Below are 20,672 nucleotides of genomic sequence, written 5' to 3'. Positions count from 1 at the left end.
TAATGACTTGCATATGTTCCACCCCCCCTCTCTCTCACCACCAGGCAATTTGCAATTGCCTTATTGCAAAACCACATATGTGACGACCTTCCCACTCTGTCTGCCGAATTCTTTCTCTTTGCTATTATTTTCCTTAATAAGATGGGTAGTCAGTGAAATGGAACACACCTGGGCTCGGGTGTGTCCCAGGGATAAATACACCTTTCCCCCATTCATTAGAGAGACTCTCTCCATGCAGACACACTGTATTTTTGGTTGTGGCATTTTGTGGCTTGTTTATTTTGGCACCGCTCAACACCCCACATTATCACTACCTTTGCACGCAACCACTCACTTACACTACTGATTACTGCCTACACACGCACCATTGTTAATTGTATATAGTTTACTTTATTTAATAAACATCTTTTTGTTATTCCGTTATCTCTGCGTTGTCTCCCTCTTTGTTACGGGCTACGAGCCGGTTCGTGTCTTCTCAAACCTCCTCAGACCCTTTATAATTAATTATCCAGGTATTGGCTGCACATACCATCCTAGAAAACTTGCACGCACACACACACACACATGCACACGCACACGCACACACACACACACACACACAAACACACACACACTGTAGAACCAGTCAAGACTCATCCGCTTCTTTCAGTAAATCAAAGCTACGAGACAGGTATAATTACTCTTTAGAAGTACAAAACCTGGCTTGGAACTGGGTACAAAAGACAACCGACAAGTTTGGTTGGTAGTGATTTCTTGATATCTTTAATTCAATTATACAACAGCAGTGATTCTCAGTAAATGGTGATTCATAATAGTAATATCTGTAATGAACTGCATTAATGTAGTGATCTACAAGCACTTCACATACTAACAACAATGATTGTTGAACATTAATCTGATCATTCTACAACACTGCAGGAAAACTATTTATTACATATTTAAATGTCTGTATTTCTGTGGTGTATACATGACCTATTTATATTGAGGCATTAAGAAAAACAATGTCTTGTAGAACATAAAACGTATATATGTAATGTATGTATGTGCATATACGTTCTTAGGTGGAAAAAAACACTCTTTTGTTGACAGTTTATAACTTGTATCCATTTTATCCTGTTATTTCTGTCAGTTTAACCATTTTGCCTGATTCCAAATTGCCCGCTGGCCCCTAGCCTAGGTACTGTATAGGTGTAAAAGGTTTTGATAGTAGTGGTCAACAATATGGCGAAATCGCCATCACTAGGCAAGGTGGAACAATTACCATATTGCTAAAACCTATCCAATTACTTGAAGTTCCTTCTGTAAAAATTAAGTAATTCATTTCAATCTTTTCCGATCTACGAGAAGTGTCAAAGGCTAGTAAGGGTTGATTTGGAATTAGGCAACATGTAAGCGAATCTCTGGAGTGAGATTGTTACTGTTAGTATTCACTTTGCCCCCTGGTGGCAAAGTGTAGCAGGCGCAGCAGCAGTTCCCCCGGTGAGTCACTTGTGGCGCCAGCGCTGTGATCCCCAGGAGAGTGGTACCGACTCTCCGACAAACAGTCTGGATCTAGAACACAGCTCTCTGTCGACATACATACAATGATGAAAGTCAGAAAGCGAATAAACATAGCATTTATTGTGCAAGTATACACCGGAAACAAACAAACAAACAAACAAAAACAGAGACAGACAGACAGACAGACAGACAGACAGACAGACACAGACAGGTAAGCGCACAACCACACACACAGACTAAACACAATAGACAGAAATTAACAATGACACCTACTGTACCTGAGTCACAGCAAACTCCTGGTGCAGCGCAGCGTCCTGCATCAGATCCACAAAGTCTCCCTCCTGTCTGGCATGGGGTGGGCAGGTAATTCTCCTCAAAGCAGCGGGCTGTCTCTGAGGAGCCCATCCAGCAGCCCAGCCCCTCCCCACAGCAGATACTGGGGCCAAAGCAGCGGCCCTGGTCCCCTGGTCCACATGTCATGCACTTCAGGGGGAGAGACCAGTTAGCTGGCTTCCTATTGTTTTTATGCTAGTGGAACCTCAATGTGTCATTTGTTTATGATTCAATTATTGATAATAGTTGGTATTGGAAATACAATTATCCATAAAAAATGTTTTAAATGTTTTCATTGTTGTAGGCCTATGTGTGTTTTCAGGAGCACTGGAAGCACAGATGAACTCCAAGAAGAAGAAAAAAGAATAGCCTACAATTATGTAGGTTCAATCTAAATTCCATTCTGCATTTATTATGACCGTGTAAACACCGAATTGTATTAAAAAATAGGCTCTATATTGATAAGTTGTCAACACAACAGTATGACCATTAGAAAAAACATAACTGTAAAATGCATTAGGTGAAATAAATGACTGCACCCGGTCATTTTCAAATGGTCATTATCCAAACCTTTAGGCCTATGGATTATAATGAAGTTGTGTGGTGCGTTCCCCTACTCTGGGGGGAAAAAACAGCGCAAAAAGCATAGTGTAGCCTATGTAGAATAAAAAAGAGGACTCGGAAAATAGAACAGTCTGTAACGTAGGCCTACCTGTCTGATGCCGGTGTCCTGTAACGCGCGCTTCCCGCCTCTGGGACAGTTCTGGATGTAGCACGCAGAGGAGAACGCTAGGAGTCCGATGACGCACAGTAGAAGCGTGGAATGTGGCATTGCAATTGTGCAGAAAAAGCGCACCTATATTCCTCTTGCTGCTTCACGGATTACTGACAGATATTCGATTCTATCCGTTACTTATATGGGATGGGTTTGTCATTCAAAGTTGTTTGACGTCAGAGTTTTTTCATACATTTGCCTTTAGTGATGGAGTTAGGGTACTCGGGGGTAACTAGCCCCCAGGGGTAACTGCCACCCCCCTGTAATTCACATTAAGACCACAAGATGTCACCAAATTATTTCCCCAACATTTTCCCTGGCTGCCACTGCTCTTGCTCAACAAAAAATGTCCTGTGTCATCACAACTTTTGGAGATATTTCAACAAAATGGTAAGTTAATTTTTTAAAATCCAATTTGAAAAGGTTGTAGTTATATTCCAATGAAGTTAGATCTATATATATATTTGTAAATATACAAGTAGGAAAGCCTTAACATAATAATCCACTTGTTTAGAGAGGAAAATTTTGATAATTTGTTTGTAAACTTTCTAGCTAGCAACTTCACAAGCAGTACATGCTAGCTAGCGAGCTAGTTAGCATAAGCTGCTAGGAGTGCTAGCTAGCAATATTACTACCAGATCGTCTGAAGTAAAATACATTTAAAAAAAAAAGATAAAGTAACTTAATTGCAGTTGTAAATGTTTCCACTAATGACTAACAGTTTTACACTAAATGCTACTTTATAGCCTTTCAACTATTTTACATAGATTTTTATGTCATATAGCTAGATAGCTACCTACGTTTTTGAGTTTCTTGTTTATTTTTATTAATTAACGTTTCAGTAACAGTACCGGTTTTAGCCAGTCGGCTAATTTTCAACTGAAGTCCCTGGGCAGGTTTTCAGAGAAAGAGCTCCTCCTGTTTTCAGTCACAGGTGGGGACTGGATAAGGTTTGAGCAGTGAAGTGAAGTGAGCAGGCTCATGAGTTGTGCTCCAATTTTACTTGAGGGAAAGATGAACGGCCCAGCCAGAGTGGCCCAGCCAGCCAAAACAAGTCCTATATCGACATAACTTGAAAGGCTGCTCAGCAAGGAAGAAACCACTGCTCCAAAACCGCCATAGAAAAGCCAGACTACGGTTTGCAACTGCACATGGGGACAAATATCGTACTTTCTGGATAAATGTCCTCTGGTCTGATGAAACAAAAATAGAACTGTTTGGCCATAATGACCATCGTTGGAGGAAAAAGGGGGAGGCTTGCAAGCTGACGAACACCATCCCAACCGTGAAGCATGGGGGTGGCAGCATCATGTTGTGGGGGTGCTTTGACGCAGGAGGGACTGGTGCACTTCACAAAATAGATGGCATCATGAGGGAGGAGAATTATGTGGATATATTGAAGCAACATCTCAAGACATCTGTGAGGAATTTAAGCTTGGTTGCAAATGGGTCTTCCAAATGCACAATGACCCCAAGCATACTTCCAAAGTTATGGCAAAATGGCTTAAGGACAACAAAGTCAAGGTATTGGAGTGGCCACAACAGAACTGAAAAAGCGTGTGCGAGCAAGGAGGTCTATAAACCTAATTCAGTTACACCAGCTCTGTCACCCAACCTATTGTGGGAAGCTTGTGGATGGCTACCCGAAACGTTTGACCTTTTAAACAATTTAAAGGCAATGCTACCAAATACTAATTGAGTGTATGCAAACTTCTGGCACACTGGGAATGTGATGAAAGAAATACAAGCTGAAATAAATCATTTTCTCTACTATTATTATGACATTTCACATTCTTAAAATAAAGTGGTGATCCTAACTGACCTAAAACAGGTCCTTTTTCTAGGATTAAATGTCAGGAATTGTGAAAAACTTAGTTGGAATGTATTTGGCTAAGGTGTATGTAAACTTCCGACTTCAATTGTAGGTGTGCCAAGCTTGCAGCATCATGACTGTCATCTCTTTCAAAGGTGCTTCAACAATGTACTGAGTAAAGGGTGTGAATACTTACGTAAATTATGACATTTCATATTACATTTTTTTTATAAATAAGCAAAAATGTTTTTTAAAATCTTGTTTTGTTTTGTCATAATGGGATATTGTGTGCAGATTGATTAGGGGGAAAAACTATTTAATAATTTTTAGAATAAGGCTGTGACGTAAAAGTCAAGGGGTCTGAATACGTTCCGAAGGAACTGTATATTCCATTCCAATTTTCCAATGAACCTTTTTTACATTAATTTAAAACTATTGAAAACCTTTCGCTCCTGAATGTCATTTTAAAGACTGCTGGGATTTAAAATCTTGCATTATTCAACTAATATTTAGTGAAATTGTACATAATGGACTGTATGGAAAAGGAACAAAGGAGAAAGAACAAATAAAATGAATGTGCAGGTGAGTTATACTGCAATCTCCTTATACTGCAGATATTAATGGGGACATGTGCAACACCATTTCCCCCCCATATTTTATAAAAAATAATTCAAATAAGACAACTAGACTTAGCTTTTAAGTATTGCATATTAAAGAATTTAAACCCCACCCATTAAATGGATTTTAACACACTTCTGTGAAACCCTATGCCATTATCTTCTACAGGGGTTACTGGCAACCCGGTACTGGCTAAGGTACCCCCGGTACTTTTAAAAAACACCCCTTTTCTAAAAACAACATTTCATGAAATACCTTTAAAAAAGTGTAAACTGTAGGCATTTTTTTCTCTTTATTCTTAATTTGCCTAAGCATGACCTTCATCCACATACCATTTTTTTCCCAAGGGTTGCTGTTTTGTGTTAGCAATTAGACATCGATCATAGGGGGGGCTAGTTACCCCCTAGTATCCTGCATATTAACAATTCCCATTAGCCTAAGCCATGCCATATTCTATTTTGCTTCTCAATTCAGTTAGACTTTTTGTCCTTCCCGTGTGGCATAACCTATGCCACCATGATGTCCTTTCAATTGAGAGTTTTTCCTATTCCTTTTCTGTTTTGCCTCTGATTTTAGGATGGTGCATGTTCTTTGAGAGTTGTAGGTTGCCCACATTTAGAAGGAAGGAGAACGGTAAAGACCACTCAGGATTAGATCCACCCTTTGTATAAAACAGAAATAAACAATTTGTTCAATAATGTTAGGCAGACAGAAAGTGCCCTGTTTGGAAGCAACACGTATCCCCGGAACTTCATGTAGCCTATAGGCCACCTGTAGCTCCACATTGCTGTAATAATTGTTTGCTAAGATACAGTAAAGTTACACTAGCTAAATCATTTTTGGGGTTAACATCGAATTCTCTGGTGATGTCATTGAGATCAATAGATACATTTAAATTGTCCTCGATATGAAGAAAACATTTTCATGCATTTTGGTGTAGAATGTCCCCCCACAAGTGACCTTCTCACAGTCTTTAACCCCAAAAATTCCCCGCTACCTATGCCACTGATGCTGAAGAATATCCTATGGGAAACACTGTACCTATCCAATCCTTTTAGATCGGCATAAGTCAGAGCCATGCACAAGGGCCTGGGGGTTAGGGGCTAGAGGTTGTTTCAATGTTTCTGGACAGAGCCAAAGGTAACCTGTTCTGATAGCTAGATAGCAGAACACTCAGTGCAGGGGTGGGATGTATAGGCACTGCCTGGCCAAGGTAGTCTATACAACTGGCACGTAATGGCCTTGAATGTATGACCCTACGAATAGAGGGATGGAGGTGGTCACTTGTTTTCAGGACACCACAGAGCTTGGAGAGGGTTGAAGTTAATAGAAAGAGAGAACAAGGGAATAAGAGGGAAAGGGAGAGGGAAGAGAAAGAGACGTCACACAGTGTCTGTCTCTGCATCCAAAATTCTAAATTATCTGAGCAACAAAAGAGAACTTTGAACCTGGCAGAAGAAAACATCTAGTCTGTATTCAAAACTGCATGTACACTAATTTGGTTTAATTTTTATGAATTATTTATGTACCATTAACTGCCAAATGAATGGAAACACTTGAGAAAATGAGGGATAAAGTTGTCTATATTGAAAGAAGGTGCTTCCACACAGGTGTGGTTCCTGAGTTAATTAAGCAATTAACATCCCATTATGCTTAGGGTCATGTATAAAAAGGCTGGGCAGGCCACTATTTTGGCATCCCCATAGGATTACAATGCTCCCATCCACAGGACACGAGTGGTCATTGAATGGTTTGATGAGCATGAAAACGATGTTAACCATGTGACATGGCGGTTTCAGTCACCAGATCTCAACCAAATTGAACACTTCTGGAGCGGCGCCTGAGACAGTGTTTTTCACCACCACCAACAAAACACAAATTATGGAATTTCTTGTGGAAGAATGGTGTTGCCAGGGGAGAATGACTGCTCCCTCTCATTGAAGACATGGAAGTTCAAGGCCGACAGCTGTACTGCAGGCATTATTAGCAGATCCCCCACTATAGTGAATATAACATTTTAATCTTCAGGGTCAATCTTGTAAATAAAATTAAAAAATTGAAGACAACCATGGTACCAATAATTGCTTCTAATACACCAGATGTAGAATCAGAATCACATGTATTGTCCTTCAAGAGGAAACTCTTGGCACAGCTCACACATGAATTGATAAAACAAATATGAAACAGACAAAAGGCATAAATCGGAGAAATTACATAGAATTTTTCACTATGGTGATACAATGAAACTGAAACTCCTCCCGAAACGCGCAGTGATGCCACTCTGACATTGCTCATCCTAATACTTATATATTCCTTAATTCCATTATTTGACTTTTAAGTTGTGTGTTGTGAGGGATCAGCCGGATCAAGTGGTCCGACTGCGCCGTTTCCTGGAGGTGAGCTGCAGTACAGTCACTACTGATGCGCTCACCTGAAGTTTGTAAACAAACTGGTAGGGATCAAGGGAGAGGTGAACAGTGGCCAGTAGGATGTTAAGAACCAGTATTTCCAAGCATTTCATGATCAGTGATGTAAGAGGAACAAGTCGGTAATGGTTGAACTCAGTCGGGGGAGACTTTTTGGGAATGGGGACAATGGTAGATGCCTTCCATAGCGTGGGGATTGTGTATGTTATTGAACCGATTATTTTACAATTGCACACAGAAGAATTTATGAGGATAGGCCTAATTTAGTTGCTAATGGCAGCCTGCAGTACCCTGGGCGGCCTTCAACTTGAGTAAAAGCCATGTTCACATTGGCAGTTTGAAGTGACTCAAATCCTATTTTATGGCATATCCAATTCAAATCTGTTCTTTTTCCTTCAGTCCGAAGAGCTTAAAAGCACATGCAATCGGATATTTCAAGCCACATTTCAAACCACCTTTGTAGGTTGTTTGAAGTCAGATACAAATCTGATTCCTGGATGGACAAATCTGATTTATTTGCCCTCAAGTGGCTTTTAGAATGTTATTTGGCATATATTTGGCATACAGTTTGACAAGAACATGTGGTAGCTAACTAGCTTGTTTAGAAGCAAATGAGTGAACGTGCTAGGAAAGTAAACAGCTACCTAAGAAGCTAGTAGTCTGCTGTGGCTCACCAAAAATGACTTATTTTGAAAGTTGGATCATCTTATCCTGAGGCTTTAAAAGTGTATAATTGTTGTTGTTTTTTTGTACTTTTTGTACCCCTTTTTCTCACCAATTGGTCTTGTGCCATTGCTGCAACTCCCCTACGGACTCAGGAGAGGTGAAGTTGGAGAGCCATACGTCACGACCCTGCCAAGTCGCACCGCTTCTTGACACACTGCTCGCTAACCCGGAAGCCAGCTGTACCAATGTGTCGGAGGACACACCGTCCAGCTGGCGACCGGAGTCAGTTGCAGGCGCCACAAGGAGTCGCTAGAGCGTTATAGGACAAGGAATTCCAAAACCCAAACCCTCCCCTAACTCGGACGACGCTGGGCCAATTGTGCACCGCCTCATGGGTCTCCCGGTCACGGCTGGCTGTGACACAGCCTGGGCTCGAACATGGGTCTGTAGTGACGCCTCAAGCACTGCTTTAGACCGTTGTGCCACTCGTGAGGCCCCTTGTGTTCTTACACTATGATTTTGAACATGCAAAGCAACTGGGAAAAGTCTATGGCAGGCATTGTCACCTTAGCTTGCTACATAACTTCTGAGTAGGAAGCACGAGCACCGACCAATCAGCGTAAACTACTGCACACACACCCATCGTTACAATGACAATTAGCGTAGCTATGTCAGCAAATGACGGCTGTCTGAACAGTCACTTGTAACTTTCTGTTTGGACAGTCAGTATTCCAAAACAGATTAGAAAAACAAAACTGATTTGAGCATTAAGGCCTGCAATGTGAACAAGGTTAAACAATGGAAATACATGTCCTCACAAATGGAAGGCAAGCTGGACTAGGCGAGATCTGGTGGGACCATTCTAGCCCAGGGGTTCTTAAACCTTTTCAACCTGGGACCCAAATGAGAAATTCTGTGTTTTCCTGGGAGCTTTTCTGGCAATTGTGCCAGATGTTAAGATAACAAACCGTTATTAATGGCCTATTTGCGAGATTTACTTATATCAATAGGCATTGGCTAGGCATACTGACTAACATCTGGGTTTAAAATTGTAATTCAACTTTGTCATGGTTTGCTGAGCTAGATGCAGGTAGCCTATATTATAGCCCCTGAAAAAGGCCAACATGTTATTTCAGAGCGAATTTATCTAAAGAGTCATTTTCCAATGATTTGTCGCCGTTATCGGTTCTAGCGCGTTAATGTTATACGGAAAAAAGTGTGTCTCCATAATAACAAATCTAAATAGCCTAGCTACAAATGGTAAAACGTTGTCACGATGTGCTGCAACTACTCCTTGACACAGCTGCCTCTGCCGCAGCACTCTCTCCACGCACACACACACCCCTCTGGCCCTCCCCACCCTTCATTCGTTCACTCACTCAGTAACAACCTCTAACCCTGGTCATGCTGTGGATGTTTGATCAGGGCGTGTCGTTTTAATTAGTTCGTTTTGAGAGACTCATTACTAAGCACTTCCCAACACAAAACACACTGTGGGCGCTCCTTGTTACTTCTCAAATTTCGTATGAAACGAACAGAGAGGAACTCATCGCTGTATTTGCGTTTCATGGCGATTGAGCCCAGTCAAATTTTAGGCAGCGGCGAGTGGGAATGACAAGTCATTGGCTGGGTCGCGGAGTGATCTTCAAGGAAACTGCAGAAAAAATATCTGGTAAACCGCGAAGTACACGGGTATCTCCCTCCCACTCGCGCAGCTGACACCGCTAAGCAGAGAGCGCAAAACAAGAGCGCTGTTGTTCTTGGTCAAAAAATATTCACGTAATTAATTAAATAATTATACATTTACTCTAACACGTCGACCCATACTTTAAGAAAGGCTGTTCTAGCAAATGAGAGGCCAGATACGTGTGTGAACAACGGGTAATAGAGATATCTTTGTATCTGTGCCATTATAGTGTCTGTAACAGCATTGACAGCGCCATTGAGGCTATCTCCATTTTAAAGTAGTCCATTTTCTTCTTCATTCCCGCACAGTTGACAACTTTAAAATGGTGCAATCCCTCAATGGCAATGTCCATGCTAAAGTGGATTATATCCCCGATGAGTCCTCTATCTAGCTCTATGACAACAGGCACACCTCCGATATCATTTTTTATTTTTAAAGTTGCCGAAATTCCACGTGCGTCCTGTTTTATCAGTGCATTCGTAACACCCTAACCGTTACGAAATAACCCCCACATAGCAAATTAGTAAGTATATGCTTCGTTGACCAAATTCGACACTCATTGACCTCCATACAAAACTTCCTCACTTTGTGGGTTTATTTTTGCGGACAGATTTTGGCCTATGTACAACCTCTCGCTTCGCTTCTTCCTCTCCTGCGCTATTGAGTCTTCACATATGAACGGAAAAACGTTATCGATGGCTTTGGCCATTCATTGAGTCTCACATCTAGTTACCACAGCCACACAGTCAAAATGGGCTATCGTAAAAGTTCATGAAAACAAACATTAGCTTTTTGGTCTTAATTTAAAGTTAGGCATAAGGTCAGCAGTGTGGTGAAGTTTAGGTTTAAAATCACATTTTAAGAAAATCTATTGTAGAAATAGGCAGGTTTATAACGTTGTGGCTGTGGTAACTAGTGACAGCTAGTTACATACTAGTACCTGGTACATACTAGTACCTGTATGTGGCAGCTAGCTAGGTGGCATGAAAGCAACCCACTGGGCATACACTGGTTGAATCAACGTCGTTTCCTCGTCATTTGAAGCAATGTGGAATAGACGTTGAATTAACGTCTGTGCCCAGTGGGGGGTATGGTTTTATTTGAACAAAATATCATTGCATAATCATTGTTTAGGTATTTATATGGCATATTTCTAAAGTGTTCCTTAATACACTACTTTACATGATGTGGAAAGAAAAGTCCAAGAGGTAGAACAGACTTAAACATGATATCACAGCGAACGTGTTCCATGGACAATGTGACAAATAAGTTTCCCTTCGAGATGTGTTTCTATTTATTGATGACTGAAGAAGCAAAACATGTCTGCCAATATAGATTTGCATCTCAAGCTGACATTTAAATGACCAGATTAATTATTGTATTCTAGACGAGTGTCTTGATGCATGCTTAGGTTTGTGTTCTTCTTATAAACTGTCATTATGTTGCTGATTAACTTGTAAATAGCAAATGAAATTAAGCAGGCAGATTGTTCAGAAATACAAAAGGACAAAAGATGCTTAGTAGGAGGGTAACTGTGTTCTTGTTATCTTCCTGAGAGTAATAGGGAGTTGAGGCTGGTCCTCTGATAAGTAGAAAATCATTTCAAGATACCTTCGTAAAAACAGGACTATACATTATAAGTACAGTACCTCATTCTGCTATACTTTCAAGTGTATGTGGTTGAGGTGGTTCAAAGGAAGGTTTACATGTGAGAGCATGTTTAAAATATATATATATATATCCAATTCTACCCATATAACCCCAAAAATGAGTGTCAGTGAGAGAGAGAGAAAGAACACCAACATTGCTGTCTGCCAAGCCACTCATTACAGAGAACAAGACACTTGTCCAGCTTTACGTTGCCCTTGCAACCTCAACTTCCTAACTCCTATACTTTGTAAGGATTGCGGTGTGGGGATCACAAAATGGTCTCAACGTAAACTTCGATCTGAAGCCATTCTTGTGATTATTGTGATTTTGCTATTGTAAATGTTTGTAGGCTTATGTAGCCAAATTGTATCTATGATCGTACGCTATCCATTGATGTTTTTTGAATGCTATTTTAATATATGAGAATTAACCAATGATATCAGGCCACAACTGGCCATGATTACAGACACCTGTGTGTCTCTTTTGACACTATATAAATGAGTCATCTCAAGAGTGTGTCATTATACCCTGATGAAGACAGCTTGTCTTTTGAAATGTTGGACATAAATATTTTTGCATCTGAGCTCCTAGAGTGTGCGGTTTTCCTTAATTTTTTAAATAGTGTTCTACTCTGCTTGCCAGTACCTCGCCTAAATGGGTGTGCGTTTCTTTCGCCTCAGGATCACAAAATGCCCAGAGCTTTCTTCCCAGATTTGTATAACACAATTGGCCCTTGTAAAATAAATAAAGTATACAACTGAATTGGATTGAATAAACAGGTGTAGACGAGTTCCATGTTGTACTGGCCTCCTTCTGTCAGTTGAGATGGTAGAAAGGAGGAGAGGGAGCAGAGGGATGTTGATCTAGTACAGGCCTCCAGTGGTCAGTTCAGCACATGGTTCTGCTTTGTTCCCTCACAATGACACGTCAGCCTTGGGAGCACTCTGTTCACTGTCACTTTCTCTACCTCTCACTCTTCGACTGCCTAGAGATTTGAGGTGTTTTAGCCTTCAGCAAACAACTCAAGGGTCCTCACAATGAGACGGATGAGAGGAATAGAGAAGGCAAGGGCGTTTTCCTCAACTGGATTAGCTGAACTCATGCGTCCTCTGCTCCATCCTCACTCACCTCCTTTTGAAAAAGGTAAATTGAGAGAAAGTGGACGAAAATATGAAATGAGACTCTCCTCCACTCGTGCGTCATCAAGCAAATTACTTTTACAGGGTGGATCCCAAAATAAATGTGTAAAATTATAAAAACAAAGTTAGTTGCGCAATACATTTTCTAGATAAAAACATGCTACTTATCATTTTTAACATGAACATGTCCTTCTCTTACAAAACAATAGCTTATTCAAACGGGATGTGGCAGATTTCAAAACTCTTCTACGAAGGACTCGGGTAGGATACACGACTGTCCTGGATGAAAGGTGGCTATCGAGGGGGGGAAGACACTCTCGCGTTCACCTAGTATCATATTGACACTATCCTCAACCACTTTTCAGTTTCCGGGTCACGGAGGAGAGAGGACGGACTTTTGCCCAAATGTGAAAAGGCCGAAGAGAAGAGAATGAGAGGGAGAATAGTATGGATAAATCTAGTCACCTATGAAGTTGCTTTAAATGACCTATGTATGAAGTCCTTGTCAATTAACATTTTTGTCTTTATGTTTGAGACTATATTTTGAATCTTGAAAACAGGGGGGGCGGGATCAGCAAAGAGGTTTTTCTGTACTGGCCACTCAGATACAGCAACCTTGGACCACTCTGTTCTCTCTCATTCTCCATCTCCCCCAACCTTTCTTTGTGACTGAACACACTTTTCTACTCCTCTCTGATCAATCTATTCAACGGCAGCTGACAAAAGGATGTGGCGCTACAATATTGCCTTGTTTAGCAAGACAAGTTAGATAAAGCAGAAACAGAGACACACTCTCCTTAAGTTATGACACTTGGGTGCAAGTACGACCCACATCACAATTAACAAACCAAACTAAAACATACATTTAAGAAGTTTAGTCTGTAAACGTTTTAATGACTTCTGTTGGGGAGTGGGGTAGAGGGGCAGCACAAGACAGGTGTATTTGTTTATCAAGGCCCAAGGGATAATAAAGAGTCCCATTGTAATCTGTTTCCTCCAATGTCCACCCCTCACATTTGCAGTGAAGAGCACAGGCATGTACAGTGAGTGGGAGTCCGGTGGTGGTTAACAACACACATGTTTTCAGTGAGTAGGGTTGTTCAGTGGCTAATGCCACAACTTTTTTCATTCAGTGATGCACGCGTGTGATGTTACTGGAAGAGGCAGGGATATTGCAGGTGGGACATAGGATGTGATTGGGCATTGCTGTGGTGACAAGTGGGCGGGACTTCCTGTGTAGGCAGGGGCGGCACAGGAAGTGACCACAGGGCAGGCGGTATGCTGACGGAGAGGTCGAGTAGACGGACAGAGAGCAGGAACATGAACCACACCTGTTCTCACCTGGGAGAGAGAGAAAGGGAAGGGGAGAGAGAAGGGGGGGAAGGAGAGAAATAGGAAAAGCTATAGAGGGTGAAGGAGAGAAAGAGAACACGTATTGAGCAGTACATATAACCTTGAATGAGTATCTGTTCCTTTTTATTTTCTCTCTCACAGACCACTGTATTCACTCTCCATCACCTGAAACATTATTGAAAAAAGGCTATCAACAAACTACAGGAATTACAGCAATGGAAATAACGCTTTAATGGCAAGTCGCAGAGGATCCAGTATAAAGAAAGACCCATCTTGACCCATCTCTGCACACATACTGGAGGTGAAAATAACAAACTGAAAGACCTTGGTACAGTGTAGTAGGCCTGAAAATCCTGCCGTTGGACTGCCTCTCTATGTTTTAAGTGTCTTTCTCCCTGGTAACTAGGCAACATCCCACTACTTAACCATCTAACTTGTTCAACTAATGACTAGTCAACTCAATAGTTTAATCCGTCATTCATTCGTACTCTCAACCCTGAAGTTGATGGAACACCTTATAAAAGCATTACAGCCATTTTAATTGAAGTAATCACTTTTCTGAACGGGATTGGAGAAGAGAAAAAACAGGATTCCACTGAATTGTTTTTCCTTGTCAGATCAGTGATTACTTCGAGGAAAAGATACATTTTAGCCATATTCATACCAGCCACTAGCCGCTGCTCCTACCTGTTGGGGTGTCAGCGGGTGTGTCTGTGTGTTTGTGTTGGACCTGGGGGGTTTGGGAGGTGTAGGAGGTAAAGGAGGGTCGACCCTGCAGGGCTGAGAGAAGGGCCTGGTCTAGACTGGCAGACAAACGCTGCTCATGGTCTAGACTGGCAGACGAACAATGCTCATGGGAGCTACCGCTGGGAACGGTGGCTGGAACAAAAGGAATAACACAGCAACTCTCATGAGTGACACATTCAAATATTTGATAGATCCAACCTTCAATAAAGGCCTTTGAACTAGCAAGAGAATGAATGCCTTGATGTTTTGCTCTCAAGCTTTTTGAATTGTCTACACCAGTTTACCACTTACCTGTGGAGATAGTGGAGTTTGTGTCTGTTCTTAGTCTTTTCGAATCAGGAAGTAGCTCCTTGGCGTGACCAGCACTAGCAGAGGCTGCTTTGGCCGCGGTGGGCTCACCCTTTCCCTTAGAGCGGATCAGAGTGGCCCAAACCTCCAGCTCTCTCTTCCTCCTACTCCCCAAATCTGGTCCTATATCCTGGGGACTCACTCTATCCACTACCCCTTCTTTATGACCAACTTTACCAGCACACCGGTCCTTCCCATTCTTCACCCTGTTGTTAAAAGCTCCGATTCCCCTTTGCTGTGTAGAGTGGCTCCTCTCAGTATTTACACTTTCTGCACGTTTTTGGGTAGTCTGTGTGAGTGTCCCACTGTTTCTGCTAAGTACACCCTGGTGGTTGGCTGACTCTATAGCAGCAGCAGCAGTAGTGACAGCAGAGTCCCCACTGTCCCCAGTCCTCTCTGGGGGTATGAGCCTGGAGGTGTGCGGACTCTCCCCCTGAACCTGCCTCCCCACCATCCCCTCCCTGACCTCTAACCCTGTCTGAAGCAGGAAGCGGTCAATGCGGCTCTTCAGGTGGGGGTTGGGGAGAGCCTGTGCCTCAGGGATGAAGGGGACACCGGTGAAGGGGTCGTTGGGGACACGACCCCAGGTAGCTTCCCTCCTCTGGTACTCCTCCAGAGTGGAGCTGTCCACAGACACTCCGCTGGGCAGCAGCATAGGGAGCAGCATCACTTCCTGGGTCAGGGGGTCCAGGAAATCCTCAGGGACCTGCAGGAGGCTGGGAGGGTGGTTGGGCCGAGAAAAATACAGAACATTATTATCGTCCCAGAGATCTTGCCTTTGGCTTGTGGAACAGAATTACAATTCACCTGGCATCATATATTGTGTTGAAAACAGTCAGCAATCAATACACACTTTACCTAGTTGCTGTTGTCGTCTGTGACAGTGGCTGTGGTTGAACGACAGGTGGAGACTGCGCCGATGCCAAGTGGCTAAGCTGTGGCGCTGGTCTCAGGCTAGCATTCTCATGTGCTATTCTCACCCTCTCCGCCTCCTCTGGAGGGCAGCAGCGAGAAGGCAGCCCCCACACTGCCAGTGCCTTGAGCCCCATCGCGGAGGCACCCGCACCGTACGGCACTGACACACGGAGCTGCTTCACAGAGCCTAGTGAGAGCGGCCCCCTGCTCCACAGCTCCTCTTGTCTACACCCCTCTCGGGGGGGCGGTGGCAGGGAGGGAAAGGGAGGGCGCGGGCGGAAACAGGGATGGGAGAAACTGACATGGGTCTCTTCTCTTAGTTCACAGCGTCCCACTAGGCGGAAATCCCCCTGGCTGGTGTCTGTGTGACTCTGAGTTTGGCCACGTTGGGCCCATTGCTGGCTCTTCTCCTGGCCTTGTAGGCTCCATTGTTGGGCCTGGAGGCTCCATTGGTGGCCTTTGAATTGGGACTTGGCTTGATCCCATTGCTGGCCCTTCTCTTGGCCTTGTTGGACCTGACTTTGGCCCTGCTCTAGGCTGTGGTTGTGAGGGAGTGGGGGATCAGAGCTGGTGCTGATCTCCAGCCTCTTGCAGGCCTGTCCACGGTCCATCCCCCAGGGCCACAGCTCCACATCCACCCGACACACTTCCACCTGGAAACCAAACTGCAGTGTCACCTAGGGTCAGATAAAGGGAAGATTAGACAGAAACACACCCAAAATGACCACTTCTCTAGAAAGAGATGATGAATAAGACAGTGATGTCCTAAGATTAACCTATAAATATTCTAGAGCGTAAGCTCACCTGAACGGGTGGCCGAAGGAAGTACTCCAGCTTAAAACCCCGCCTCCGGACTGTTGGGTCGGCCGATAGGAGGTTGGTGACGTCATACCCATCTGCACACAGCTAGATGAGGGAGAGTGGGAAAAGTAGAGAGGAGAGAGGAGGGTGAAGAGTGAGGAAGGGGAGAGGGATGGAAAGGAGGAGGAGATGGGTAGGGTTGAAGAGAGAAGTTATGAGGGGTAAAGTGAGGTAAGGGAAAGAGGAGACAGGAAGGGCAAAGAGGTGGAGAATGAAAGGAGAGAGGGAGAGGTAAAAGAGAAAAGGTTGAAGATTCACTCCCAGAAGAATAATAAGGACTAGCCAAGAGAGTATCATTCAGCCTATAATACAAAGCGAGGAACAGAGCAAGGTCAGCTGTGATTCAACCTCCCACACTTGTCCCTCTCCTCCCAACCTCTTCCTCTCATTCTAGCGCACATCTCTCACCCTAGCTCTTTTTCCTCCTCGTCTCCATAAAACCCAGAAGACAGAACATGACCACAGATGTATTAAAGAAGGACAAGAGGGTGAGACGAGACAAAAGGGAAAGGTGGCTTTTTCAGTTGGATGCCAGGTTCGCACCCAGGAGGAAAGCAAGTATCTGAACTTTTCCTATAAGAATTACTTAGAAGCACCCCCCCCCCCGACTTGCCTAGTTCATTAAAAATTTAAATCATATATATATATATTTTTAAATAAAGCATACAACCTTTGTTCAGATTGTTAGCTGACACGTTGAACCAACGTTAGAAAACAACCCATGGAAGGGGGGATAATGTCAGCTCCGGTCCATACAATCCTAACGCAATGTAAAATGTTTTGTACCTTGTCACACTGGATGGTGGTCTTGAAATGTGGCAGGCAGAGATTCACCACCATGGTCTTCACACTTTCTGAAAGAAAAAAAAAATCTACGTTAACTTCTACACTAGAGATTGCTCTCCACATAAGGGTTACCAACTTACTCGGTGGAATTATGAAAATCTTTCAGACAACAGTCTAAACCAGGCGTAGCAAAACAAGTGCCAACCCTACTGATCACACAGGGCAGCACGTGTGTGGATGTATGACAGAGATGATGAATAATTCCATTCAATTGCCTAGATATTTATTGTCCCTAAAGGTAAATTCTTGTTCAGTGTAAAAAAAAAAAAGACATACATCTACACAGCAAATATTTCTTACAGTGACAAGGGGAAGAGTAAGGCCAGTGTGTTGTGAATCATAAACACAAAATGAAGTTCTATACAGGCAGTAATAGCTACAAACTGAACGAAATTGTTTCTCTTCAGAATTGCAATAACCCTTGACCTCTCTCCACTGTGAGCGGTCAGATGACCTTGTCCTAGAAAGGGGCACTTTTATTTAGTTTCACATTAATTTACAATGATTGTTTCCTTGAATCAAGTAGGCAATCTCTTGGGAAGCAATATAACTCATAGCACTATGTTACATCCAATAAATCGTAAGGAGGATGACACTACATTCTAATGGAACACAAAGAAAAAGGCCATAACAGTAAAGAAACAATATATACAATGATGCCATTCAGTAGCCTATCTGGAGTTATATAGTCATGTTCAGTTAGCCTAGCTATTCCTCCACAACACAACATAGACACGTTAGCTAGCTCGATAACGCTACAGAGGCATATATGCTAGCTACATAATAGCATTTGAACACATTATAGCCTATTCCACATACAAACGGTCGACTAATGACAATATTCTGTAATTTATGTTGGCCCTTTCATCTCTAAAGATAACCAACTAGTTAGGTAGTACTTCATTGGTTGTTTCCTAGACCCGACGATGGGGTCTCTCTGGCTAACGTTGGTTGCTTAATTGCCAGCGAACGTTCGCTAGCTAGCTAGCTAGGTTTTGTTTACAGAAACCGGTCTAACGTCAACTTCTTGCAGAAAGTTGGCTATCAAGCTATCTGAGTTTACCGTGCTTCCTGCTAATGTTCTCGTAGAAGAGCTCACACGAACTGTCTGAAATATATGAAGATACAATCACTTGAGCTTTTCTCTGGAGGGACCACTTTGGCATGCATTTAACCAAAACACTGACTACTAGCTAGCTAGATAATGTAAGGAAAGAGAAGAGGGACAAATTTCACTTCGTCAACTGTTTTCACGATTGCTACTACCTTGTGACAGTTCTAATAAAATGGCTCTGAGTATGGCACTATGATGCCAAAAGCAGATAGGCCTACAATGTTAAAACTGTTCTTACAGCTTCTCTGCTATGAATTAAAGTATTTTTCTTAATTCTAAATGGTTAATTGTTTCGATGTGGCAAGATAGGTTTACATCAGAATAGCAGCAGTAACTTGACAGATGTATTAGATAATGGCACCTAGGGGAGATTGGTGTAAGTTGAGCCACCATTGTTTCTAGGGAATCAAACACAAAAGTAATCATTTTAACAAATATTTAGGAAAAGGTAATCATTTCATGGAGTCTGTGAAGTAAGAAACCACATGGGAAAAGTGGTAAGCAAATTAGGTAAAAAAATAATAATTATGACTGGGGAACAGGGTCCTGCCTATGTTAAGTGTTTCCAAAAAGTTTGGGTTTGTTATTTGTTAAGCCTGTGTTAAAAGTTGCTTAAAAGTATTAAAGGCAAAAAAGCATTGTGATTGCATTGAATTGTGTTTGGGAAATGGTTTTAAAAGGTCATTTTAATACTTCATTAAGTTAAAAAACGTGTAAGCAGCTTAATTTAGTCTGTCCCATGACTCAACTTAACCCATAATGATAGATATAGACCTGCAGAGAGCCTTCTCTGCTATGCACTAGGGATAGTCTACACATACTGGAGTGGCCTTGGCATTTTTACGTTGGTGCTTGTTTTATATATATATATATATATATATATATATATATATATATATATATATATATATATATATATATATATATATATAGTCGAAGTTGGAAGTTTAAGTTATGCTAAGGAACCACTTTTTTTTGGACAAGCTATGCTTTCAAACCTTTTAATGTTTACATGAATTCTGATTATTTCCAGGGATACACAACATCCTTAACTATATGTTCATATCTTTGTTAGAAAGAATACTATATTTCCCTTGACCTGTGGTGTGTATTCATGGTTGCCAAGGGAAGCCAAGCTTGTTGAATTGTTGCATCTCGTTGTGTCATTGTCCTCTGGTGGCTAGCTAGCTAAAATGGGCCCTTTCCTAAATTAGCCATGGATGGAGATAGGGATTTGGACTAGATGTAGTAGACTAATGTTAACCAGATGGCTTATCGTCAGTAGTTTATGTGTCGGGGGGCTAGGGTCAGTCTGTTATATCTGGATTATTTCTCCTGTCTTATCCGGTGTCCAGTGTGAATTTAAGTATTCTCTCTCTTTCTCTCTTTTTTCTCTTTTCCTCTCTTTCTTTCTTTCTTTCTTTCTTTCTTTCTTTCTTTTTCTTTTTTTCTTTCTTTCTTTCTCTCTCTCGGAGGACCTGAGCCCTAGGACCATGCCTCAGGACTACCTGGCCTGATGACTCCTTGCTGTCCCCAGTCCACCTGGCCGTGCTGCTGCTCCAGTTTCAACTGTTCTGCCTGTGGTTATGGTACCCTGACCTGTTCACTGGACGTGCTACCTGTCCCAGACCTGCTGTTTTCAACTCTATAGAGACAGCAGGAGCGGCAGAGATACTCTGAATGATCGGCTATGAAAAGCCAACTGATATTTACTCCTGAGGTGCTGACCTGTTGCACCCTCGACAACCATTGTGATTATTATTATTTGACCCTGCTGGTCATCTATGAACATTTGAACATCTTGGCCATGTTCTGTTATAATCTCCACCTGGCACAGCCAGAAGAGGACTGGCCACCCCTCATAGCCTGGTTCCTCTCTAG

General features: G+C 42.4%; 2 protein-coding genes across 2 annotated transcripts; both read right to left on the bottom strand.

The window, feature by feature from the left end:
• Positions 1–739: 739 nt before the first annotated feature.
• Positions 740–2,717, bottom strand: avp (arginine vasopressin). The gene is made up of 3 exons (XM_020463610.2): positions 2,546–2,717; positions 1,779–1,983; positions 740–1,566 (listed from the first exon to the last, which is right to left on the bottom strand). The coding sequence occupies exons 1-3, from the start codon at positions 2,663–2,665 to the stop codon at positions 1,421–1,423; spliced, it is 471 nt and encodes a 156-aa protein (XP_020319199.1). The 5' UTR covers positions 2,666–2,717; the 3' UTR covers positions 740–1,420.
• Positions 2,718–13,467: 10,750 nt separating this feature from the next.
• On the bottom strand, positions 13,468–18,931 carry LOC109883020 (RING finger protein 37-like). Its single transcript, XM_020475084.2, has 7 exons — positions 18,741–18,931; positions 17,618–17,685; positions 16,775–16,876; positions 15,914–16,647; positions 14,999–15,771; positions 14,648–14,839; positions 13,468–14,008 (listed from the first exon to the last, which is right to left on the bottom strand). The coding sequence occupies exons 1-7, from the start codon at positions 18,841–18,843 to the stop codon at positions 13,737–13,739; spliced, it is 2,244 nt and encodes a 747-aa protein (XP_020330673.1). The 5' UTR covers positions 18,844–18,931; the 3' UTR covers positions 13,468–13,736.
• Between the last annotated feature and the right edge of the window lie 1,741 nt (positions 18,932–20,672).

Source organism: Oncorhynchus kisutch, linkage group LG3 (assembly GCF_002021735.2).
Source record: "Oncorhynchus kisutch isolate 150728-3 linkage group LG3, Okis_V2, whole genome shotgun sequence".
NCBI lineage: Eukaryota > Metazoa > Chordata > Actinopteri > Salmoniformes > Salmonidae > Oncorhynchus > Oncorhynchus kisutch.
This window is presented reverse-complemented; position numbering and strand designations above follow the sequence as displayed.